General features: G+C 43.8%; 1 protein-coding gene across 1 annotated transcript; it reads right to left on the bottom strand.

Annotated features, from left to right (window-relative positions):
* Positions 1–3147: 3147 nt before the first annotated feature.
* LOC311029404 (uncharacterized protein) lies at positions 3148–10596 on the bottom strand (the record flags this gene model as incomplete). The annotated part of the gene is made up of 5 exons (XM_084034540.1): positions 3148–3836; positions 5348–5394; positions 6095–6268; positions 8799–8972; positions 10079–10596. The coding sequence occupies 5 exons, from the start codon at positions 10594–10596 to the stop codon at positions 3313–3315; spliced, it is 1437 nt and encodes a 478-aa protein (XP_083890666.1). The 3' UTR covers positions 3148–3312.
* Between the last annotated feature and the right edge of the window lie 347 nt (positions 10597–10943).

Below are 10943 nucleotides of genomic sequence, written 5' to 3'. Positions count from 1 at the left end.
CGGCCAATCACACAGGCTTCAGCTTGAGCGGCCGTTTTCCGCCTGGTCCTAGTGCTTGACATGTCTCTGTGTACTATAGCTAACATTAGTTTTTTTCTGCCTTCAATGAAGTAACGCGACACATTATTTGGCAGTAACGATAACGGCGTTATAATAATGAGATGAGTTATCAATGAGATTACTCCATCCATCCATCCATTGTCTACCGCTTATCCTGTATTTAGGGTCACGGGGGGGGGGGCTGGAGCCGATCCCAGCTGCAATGAGATTACTCGTTACTGAAAAAAGTAACGGCGTTACTAACGCCGCTACTTATAATGCCGTTATTCCCATCACTGTCTATATCTAGGTTTGTCTCTGGGAAACATGGGAGGAACTGTGCTGTGTGCCTGAAGAGGATGAGGATGGCAGGTTTTCTTCTCATTAACTAATGCATGTGTGGATTTACGTATATTATTTGACTAAAGATGTGTTTCTAAAACACTCCTCCTACAGTTGATGCTGATCAGAGTCAGTCCAACTACTTTAAAACATGCCTGGATAAAAGTGATACGTTTACATTCCAGTGTGTTCATTTCCAGGGAGTGGAGTGTGTTCATGCATGTTAGCATGTCTGGCTGCAGGCTGACAGCTTACTGATGACTGGGTTTTGTTGTTTTGGTTTCCTGTTTTATTTTGTAGTCCTTCTGTCTTGTGTTGTCATGTGCTTTGCTTCCTGTCTTGGTTTCCCTCCTTTTCTGTCTCCCAGCTGTGTCTCATTGTCTCGTCAGCCTTGCCTCTCGTTCTCCCCAATCACCATAGCCTGCCCTTGTGTTTCCACACCTGTCTGTCGTTGAACCTAATCCACCCTTATGTATTTAGTCTGTGTTTCCTTTCAATCTTGGCTTGGTCGTCTGTTTTATCCCGGATGTGTGTCCACCACCTGAACTGTCCTGCCTGTGTCCTGGTCTTTGTCTGGATTATTGTTTGAGTTTTGTCTGCTTTGGATTGGATCTTTGTTTTTTTGATAGTGTTTTTGCCCCTGTGGCCTCCCTGAGTTTTTGGACTTATCATTTAAATAAACATTTTAACTGCATTTGGGTCCATACCTCCTTCAATCATAGTACATCCGTGACAAAAACACAACCACATTAACAAAAACACAACCACGTTAACACATTGTGGGAGTCTTTGGCCAAATCCCAATGTCCCCCTAAGGTCTAAGTCCTGAACCCTCAGGGACTTACCTGACGTCACCTGGTAAACAGTTGAGTGTGAGAGGCTGTGAGGACTTGAAATGGTAGAAATACAAATGGGACAGCACTCGGATTGTCACTTTACTTTGATGACACAAAATATATTATCTAAAAGTGTTGGGTTTTATTTCACGTTTTACAGCCTGATCTGAACGTCTTCCAGACTCTTATCATCCCAGACCAGTCGTAACTCAAATAATGTGTTTACTTCAATAAGCTAAATTAAAATAACTGGTTGATGATTAAACCAGGTGTGTAGGCTATGATGACATGCCTATGATTTCAAGTGTTTTATGTTCCATTTTAAATCTTTAATGTTAAAGTTTCTGCTTAAATGTAATATTCCACACATGTGGCGTCCTCTTTGTTTACCTTTTTTTTTTTAAGTCCTCCGGGCTTTCCCTGGTAACCCCGTGTTTCACGTTGCAACGCTATGAACTGTGGGTAATTCCCTCAGGCAAAGTCAGCATCTATGCTGATTTACGTAAGTGGGCATAAAGGGCTCAAAATGTCCACGAGCGAGTCCTCGTGCACTTCACGATGTGGCCGTCAGGGACTCAATGGGAACGCACATCAAAGTCCGTGAGTCTGTGAGGGGCGACGTTGGGATTTGGCCTTTTTCTCTGAGGAAGGTTCCTAACTGAAGACGTGACCCGGAAGTAAACAAGTGGCCGCCATGATAAGAGCCGTTCAGATTCTCTAAATGCAAAGGAAAGGAGCTCCAATGATCCTTTCAGAGCTCCTTTAGGATACAACGGACCTTCCTTTACCAAAGGAAAGGAGCTCCAATGATCCTTTCAGAGCTCCTTTAGGATACAACGGACCTTCCTTTACCAAAGGAAAGGAGCTCCAATGATCCTTTCAGATCTCCTTTAGGATACAACGGACCGTCCTTTACCAAAGGAAAGGAGCTCCAATGATCCTTTCAGATCTCCTGTAGGATACAACAGACCTTCCTATACAAAAGGAGTTAAAGTGCCACACACCTCGGCCGTTCATGAAAACAAACCATTTGTATATTTAACAATCACTTTCATGCAGACAAATAGTAATTGGAATTGTGTTGATAAATGTGTCTATTATAAGTGAAGGAGTTGCATTCATGAAGGACCACAAGTTGCATTTATGGACAGTTTGCAGTCTTGGTTTTGGGACACTCTGGTCTGAGTCTCATCAACGGCCCTAACTTTACCCTCAGGATCTACTTTTAACTCACATTCTTTGTATTATTATTTTATTTGAACATGTTCTCATGTAACTTCCTTATTACACAGAGCTTTTGTCTTTTTCTTATTTCAGTCGTTTGATTTGAATCCACACATTCTCTCATCTTGATCTTAATCAATTTCATTTTGGAGAATATTATGCGTTACTCACTGCGTCTAGGCCGAGGTGAAGCTGATGATAAAATAGTGGCAAAAAGCCTCCGACCTTTATTTGGGTCTGCAGTGTCGGAGTTGCCCAGAGCCGAGATGCAGCCAGCGGACGCTTCTCTTCTTCCAAGCCTGTTGGTGACGCCGGATTCAATTCAACGGAGGTTCACTGCAGCAAAGTCAACATTTATACACGTTCACATGCATCATGCAGCCGTCTTCGTCAGCTGGTCTGTGTATCTCTCAACATCACACAAGAGCAAGCGTTATAAAGCGTTGATGAATGGAAAATCACAGCTGCAGCATCATCATAGTTTATAATTCCTTAGTGGATTTAGCAGGAGCATTTTCTCCAACAATGAAGAAACAGTTCAATATGTTTTTTTATTTGTAATATGTTAAATACATTATGTTGTCTATTCTAATCTGTGTGTGCTCTGTGTTTCATGTTGATGGTTTTCACTGGACAGCAACTATTTGCTCCAGTCACTAATGTATGTTCTTCAACACGACAAGGTTCAGTCAAAGACAAAGCCATCCCGATATACTCCATTCATTCAAGTACATTTACACAAACATTAATACATTTACAACAAGTACAAGGAGGAATGAACCTGACTGATTACAAACTGCAATGTTTTCATTCACATCTTTGCATTGACTCTGAATGTAATCACACCGCTTTGTGTTTGTTGTGAACAGTTTCAGAGACACAGAGACACTGATCCATCCCAGACTCTAAACCCAGGATAAAGAGGTTCAGTGAATGTGGTGTTGAAGGTGTGGAGGTGGATCAGTTTGTTAGAGGAGACTCTGTAGAAGGTCAAAGTGCCAGCAGGACAGTCCAAGTACACTGCTACCACACCAGAGGAGGAGGAGGAGGAGGAGGAGGAGATGAGTGTTTGTTTTCTTTTGTGCCAGACAGAGTAACGACCATCAGAACTACTCAGACTCCAGGACTGATCATTCCATCCAAACCCAGAATCGTTTCCTCTCCTCTTGATTCCTCTGTAACTCACTGATATATAAACATCTCCTCTCCACTTGACCTCCCAGTAACAGCGACCAGTCAGACCGTCTCTACACAGCAGCTGAGGCTGTGAGACAAATCTGTCTGGATGATCTGGATATGACTGGTCGTCTGACACACGTGTCACCTCCCTGTTGGTGTCGTCCAGTTTGAGTTCTCTGCTGACTGTGTTTGTGTCCAGTTCCAGTTCACAGACATCTGATGGAGAGAACAAACACAATGCAGCTAAAGGTTATTGTTGGAGACAATCGGGTGTTTTTTGGTGTGTGTTTTGAAAGCTTAATAAATATACTTTGGGTATTAGTATATGACATCACAAGGGGGCGGTAACTTGATGGTGATGGGTCACGTCACCCATTTCATTGATAAATAGGACACCGGTGTGTAGTGGTGTGTGTTTTGTTGGATCGCAGAGAAAAACACAGTGTTGGGGAACTAGCAGGAGCAGATTCAGTTATTAATAGATAATTATTAATATCAATACTCAGTCTCAATATAAAGGAGTTTGTACTCAAATGCCAATAATTAATAACTATTAGAATATGAGTACAAACAGTTGAAGGATTTGTGAATTCTTCACAGAGAAGAGGTTGATATTCATTCTTATACAACATTAATAAACACAGCAGTATGTTCATAAGGGGTTTATTAACAATAAACAAAGAAACATACACTACGTCGAAGTGGCCTATCTAACTAAATACCATACAAGTGTGTGTGTGTGTGTGTGTGTGTGTGTGTGTGTTACAAGATGGCGGCTGTGGTTGTCGACCAGTCAGCCATGTGGAGTGGGGGTGTTCTTTGTGGGAGGCCGTGTGGTCCTGCCTGGAGAACAGGTTTCTATATATGTGTATAATTAGTGTAATATATGTAGAGCCGTTAGGAAAGTTGGATTAGTGAGAACGCAACCTGTCTGTTCTGGATCACTGACGATCAACAGACAAAACAAAAACACGACAAAATTACATTGTTGGTCCTAAAAATATCACAGTTTGGCCTTAAATTACTAAAGATGGACACCAGACCAACCTGTGGTCTGGTCTCTGGACTAATGTGAGCTACTATCTAGACCTCTGGGGGACCACAGACAGTCTCTGCTTCCTCCACATAGACTGGTCTGGTCTCTGGACTAATGTGAGCTACTATCTAGACCTCTAGGGGACCACAGACAGTCTCTGGTTCCTCCACATAGTCTGGTCTGGTCTCTGGACTAATGTGAGCTACTATCTAGACCTCTGGGGGACCACAGACAGTCTCTGCTTCCTCCACATAGACTGGTCTGGTCTCTGGACTAATGTGAGCTACTATCTAGACCTCTGGGGGACCACAGACCCAGGAGACAACATCTGGTTCCTCCATTTAGGATTCAGGGACGTCAGGACGACAGGAGGACGATCTCAACACTGAGACGCTCTAGAGACACAGAGGAGTTTATCTCTTCAGTTGAAATATTTAAACATAAACCCGACTACGTGAATTTTGCGTGTTTGTCTCCGTTGCCGTCCGGCAGGAATTGGTGTCCGTTTGTGTCTCTGCGTTGACTTTGTGTGTAATTGAAGGTGAAAATGTGGCGTTTGGTGTGAACACAACACGACATCTTTACAGCCACGAAGAAACAAACGCTGCATCCTGATAGAAACGTGATCATCGGATTTCAGTCATGAACACGTTCAAATCTGGAGCAGCTGAGATACTGAAGACATACTCACACTTCCTCAGACCAGGTCTCAGTCTCTGCTGTCCCCCATGGTCCACCCTGCAGGAAGACATTCAAAGACCTCAATCAGGTCCACCATTAAACATGAACCCCAGTTCCTCAGTCAGAGACGGAGACACAGTCTGGAGCTGTTGTCCATCTGTCCTCACCTGAGAGTGTCCAGTCTAAAGTCTGTCCATCTGTCCTCACCTGAGAGTGTCCAGTCTGATGTCTGTCCATCTGTCCTCACCTGAGAGAGTCCAGTCTGATGTCTGTCCATCTGTCCTCACCTGAGAGTGTCCAGTCTGATGTCTGTCCATCTGTCCTCACCTGAGTGTCCAGTCTGATTTCTGTCCATCTGTCCTCACCTGAGAGTGTCCAGTCTAAAGTCTGTCCATCTGTCCTCACCTGAGAGAGTCCAGTCTGATGTCTGTCCATCTGTCCTCACCTGAGAGTGTCCAGTCTGATGTCTGTCCATCTGTCCTCACCTGAGTGTCCAGTCTGATTTCTGTCCATCTGTCCTCACCTGAGTCTCCAGTCTGATGTCTGTCCATCTCTCCTCACCTGAGTCTCCAGTCTGATGTCTGTCCATCTGTCCTCACATGAGAGTGTCCAGTCTAATGTCTGTCCATCTGTCCTCACCTGAGAATGTCCAGTCTGATGTCTGTCCATCTGTCTTCACCTGAGTGTCCAGTCTGATGTCTGTCCATCTGTCCTCACCTGAGAGTGTCCAGTCTGATGTCTGTCCATCTGTCCTCACCTGAGAGAGTCCAGTCTCCAGTGTGGACCCTCCAGTCCAGCAGACAGCAGCTTGACTCCTGAGTCTCCTGGATGATTGTAGCTCAGGTCCAGCTGTCTCAGATAGGAGGGGTTGGAGTCCAGAGCTGAGGCCAGAGAAGAACAGCCGTCCTCTGTGATCAGACAACCTGACAGACTGAAGACACACACACTACTGTCACTTCTGGGGACTTTACATAGACTTATGTCCATTTGTCCACTTTTTAAAATGAGAAAAAGTGATATTTGTCTTTTGCTGTGTTGATGTTGTACTGGGTGGGATAAGCGTGGCTGAGTGATGGACAGAGATGGACAGAGGAGGACGTTAAAAGAAAGAAAAGAGACAAGCTGAAATGATTGAGAGAGAAATTGAAGCGTTAGAAAAGAGAAGGAACAACAGTTGAAACAGTCTATGTGGTCTGTCTTCAGACCTGGTGTGCCAACAAAGATCTGGTATTGATTTTAAACCAGCTAGCAAAGAAAAAAGGCTGTAATTCAATAACATTTCAACGATGTTTATAGTTTTCATATTGAACTGGAGGAATTATGAATAACAAGTAGTCTGATAATAACAGTAAAATACAAAACACAGCTTTGAAAATGTGCTTCTTAAGAGTCTCAGAACATATGAGGCATTCAGGTGTTCAACTGCCAGTTGGAAGAAAAGAGTCTGTCTTGATTCAAAGCTCTGTTCTCACTGTCAGCGTTCCTCTTTGAGAGCAGCCGTGTGAACTTATCTATCGACTCTAGATCTCACCGACCTGACTGACGTTTATCACCTCCACTCTCTGATCCATCTGTCAGCTGTCAGTGAGTCTCGTCAGTTGTCACCATAGAAACGTCACTCACAGAAACTCCAGTTTGCACAGATTTGATTAAGTTCAGAGTTAACGTTTCACCCCGTTGCATTACTGGGTAATTAAGTGTTTGTGAGTAGCAACCAGTGAGATGATTTAACCTCCAACCATCTGAACCAGTGTAGTGATGCTAACGCTGCAGCAGTAAAATGGAAACGCTCCGTCATCATTTAAAAATTCTCAATGATCTATCAGTTATGGGTCTGGGTCCTGATAGGACGGGGTCTGGGTCTGGATCTGGGCCAAGCTCCACCTCTTAGTGACCCTTGCTATAGACAGTGTTGGGCAAGTTACTTCAAAAGCGTAATGCATTATTTATTACTTGTTACTGTCATTTCAAAGTAATTAGTTACATTACAATATTACTTTTCGCCAAAATAAAAGGACATTTTTGTTCTCGATAGATCTTCTTGTGTTCAATGCAGCTCATTACACAGCAGGATGTGATGGTTTTCACTTCAAAATAAAAGAACGAAAAATGACTCGTATCCCGTTATTCGTTTAAAAAACGGAAAACGAGAAACGGAAAACGACTCGTTAACTGATATTAGATATTGTGTTCATGAATGGGATTCGGGGATGAAATAACAGGGCCATTTTTCATTCCAGATTTGCCGTTCGTCTTTTTTAATGACCCGGCAGGCGCTGCGAAATTACCTGAAAGCCTACCTGAGACATTTAGGGGAGCTCTAAAACACTGTTCATTAACGCTCTGACAGCGTCTGACGCTTGCGTTTTGAAACAAACCTACTGTTTTAAACTCGCACCAAAAGCGTTATGACGCGGACATAAAAGCGGTTCAAAACCGACGGGGAGAATCGGAGCCGCCGCCTTTTCGCCGCCGCCCCTCAGCTGTTGACCCTCGGTGTGCCGGGTCGGCTGCGCTCTGACCGACTGGGAGCCGCTCCGTGAGTCGGTGTCCAGCTCATGGAGCCTGCTAACAACAGCGCTTAATTAACATAGTGTAGAGTCACACGGACCGGCTTTCACACTTTTCCAAAAGTGGAGCGTATGCCCATCTCACGATCGCGAATGTAGAGTCAATTGATTTCGGGTTTAAAATGCATTGTAACGTCATCATAAATGTGTGTGCACATGTTGGTGTTAAAATGGTGTTTTGTCTCCGCCGTGCAGACGAGTTAGAAGCTTTAAACTTTGAATTAAAACTGTCAGCAGCATCAAAATGTCTGGTTGGTTCATGTTCAGTTGTCAGAGTTGATATTCCAATCAGGCTTCAACCTCTGGTTCAGAAAAGTGAAGTCAAGCCTGAAGGTCCTTAAAGCTGCATTCTCTCTGCTGGCCACTAGGGGGTGTTTTCATGAATAATATGTCTTCATTGCATCTGCATACCTTTGAGTCTGCATGTGGGTCCTCCCTGCTGCTTCAGCCACCGTGACAACAATATTAGTTCATTTCATATAAAACTCAATAAACTCAACTGTATAGAAAGTGGTTCAAACTGGCTCCACCTTGACAGCAGAGACAGTCTGGTGTTGTAGTTCAGGCTCACATGTTCATGGAGTGACGTTCACAAACGTAGACTGACGTTTGCAACAGCATTTATAAACACCAGCTGGATTTATAAAACTATTAAAACATGGAACGGCAGGGAAAGATAAACAAGAGGTTTGGTTTTGATAAAAGTTTTGTTTTGTTCTTTTGCTGGCAAGTCGTTAGCAGCAGAAACAGTATTTCATCAGCCGTGTTAACAGATTAGTAGCAAACGTGTCTATTTAGGAATACATGAATATAAATAACTGAATATTTGGTGCATGTAAACGCATCATTGAAAGCTTCATAGGTAAACTTCTCAAAGTAGTTGAATCTGACCTGAGAGTTTCCAGTCGACAGTGTGGACTCTCCAGGCCAGCAGACAGCAGCTCCAGTCCTGAATCCTGCAGGTCGTTGTGACTCAGGTCCAGGTCTCTTAGACTGGAGGACTGGGAGCTGAGAACTGAGGACAGACCTTCACAGCTTCTCTCTGAGAGGTTACAGCCACTGAGTCTGAAGAGGAATCAGAAATTAGTGATGAAACAATTACAAACAACTGTTCATCCCCTCAGGTTCTAACTGACATTATTATCATAATGAAGTTAAATGATGTTTAACATGTTTGTTCATCAGGTTATTGTTGCAGCTGGGTGGTGTATTAGGCTCCATGGTGAGGTTAACGTCACACTGTGCCATCTGTTTATTTCTGTCTGAGTCTTCTTTCAAGACTCTCACGTGACTCCGTTTCACCAATCAAACGCAGCCAGGCAGTCACATGACAGCACACAAACTCTCCACGCCCGGTTATAGATAGAACTCTTTTAACGTTTTTTAATTCTAAATCCTTGTCATTCAGAGACAAATGTGCATAAATATGCAAGTGTATGTGCAATCATTTATGGAGGAGTCACAATATACCGCCCACTTTTTGAAATCCCCCCGACTTTTACCGTCTAACGTCAGTGAATCTGTCGATCCTATTTCACTTTCAGTTGTGAATCAGTTCATTTCTGAATGTTTCTGATGTGAGATTCTGTTTGTAGCTGCTCATCACTCAGATTCTTGTGGGTCGAGTCATTCTGATGTCGACAAAACTCAGAGAAGAGTTAGAATAAATGTCTTCGACATGACTATCGATCACTGTGTGTGTGTGTGTGTGTGTGTGTGTGTGTGTGTGTGTGTGTGTGTGTGTGTGTGTGTGTGTGGGTGTGTGTGTGTGTCGGTGAAACAGACAGAGAGGAGAGACGCTGGATGAAGCGGTGAGCTGTGTTTTTTCTTTTCTTTCAGCTGAGGTGACAAACGCTTCATGTTAGAGAAAGCATTGATTTTTATGTAACTGGGGGGGTTAGCTGCCCTTCCAACGTCTATGCCTCCTGGTAGTCTCTCAGATCACCAGGTGCGGGGCCACAATAATCAGAATTTACTCAGAATCTACTCAGTACTCCAGTAGTTTTTTCACTAAAAACTTTCTTACCTTTACTGTTAAGTAACTATTTAGAACTACTTTTTACTTCTTCACCTTTTACAGTTGGGAAAACCAATCAAATGGTTCAGAATGCAGATAGAACCTTGTAATTCCAAGATGGTTTATTGTTTTCTGAATGAAAAACTATATTTACAGAGCTTTGCTGGAGGCTTGGACCACCGGCAGCAGCCTCAGAAGAGCCTCCTCTGAAGCAGAGTATTCCTTCAGGTCAAACATGTCCAGATGTTTCTCTGATGACAGTAAGATGAAGACCAGAGCTGACCACTGAGCAGGAGACAGTTCATCGGAGGAGAGACGTCCTGAAGTCAGATACTGTTGGATCTCCTCCACCAGAGAACGATCATTCAGTTCATTCAGACAGTGGAACAGATTGATGCTTCTCTCTGGAGACAGATCCTCATTAAGCTTCTTCTTGATGTACTGGACTGTTTCCTGATTGGTCTGTGAGCTACTTCCTGTTTGTGTCAGCAGACCTCGTAGGTGTTTCTGATTGGTCTCTAGTGACAGACCCAGAAGGAAGCGGAGGAACAGGTCCAGGTGTCCGTTTGGACTCTGTAAAGCCTTGTCCACAGCTCTCTGGTGCAGATGTTTTGGTTTAGGTTTGTGTCTGGAGACTTTAAACAACGATGAGGTTGTTTGTTTTTCTGCCATCAGATTGACACCAGAGTTGACGAAGGTCAGATGGAAATGAAGAGCAGCCAGAAACTCCTGAACACTCGAAGCAGAACACCTGAGCTGCGTTTCAATAACGGTTTGAGTCGCCCTCGCTCACTTGCCCTAAGCACTTGCCCTCGGGGGAATCCCCGCCGCCATCTTAAGGGCTGTTCCAATTCCCTAAACAGCTGAAGTGAACTCCGTGAGATCGACCCTTGAGGGCTGAGTGATCGAGTGAACAACGATAGTCACTTCAGAGCTGTATATCACCCACAATGCATTGCAGTGGTGCACGAAAAATATGTCCATGCGGTGGCGATAATGAACCTCAAACACCATTGTCT

This window comes from Eutrigla gurnardus (assembly GCF_963514095.1).
Source record: "Eutrigla gurnardus genome assembly, chromosome: 19".
Taxonomy (NCBI): domain Eukaryota; kingdom Metazoa; phylum Chordata; class Actinopteri; order Perciformes; family Triglidae; genus Eutrigla; species Eutrigla gurnardus.
This window is presented reverse-complemented; position numbering and strand designations above follow the sequence as displayed.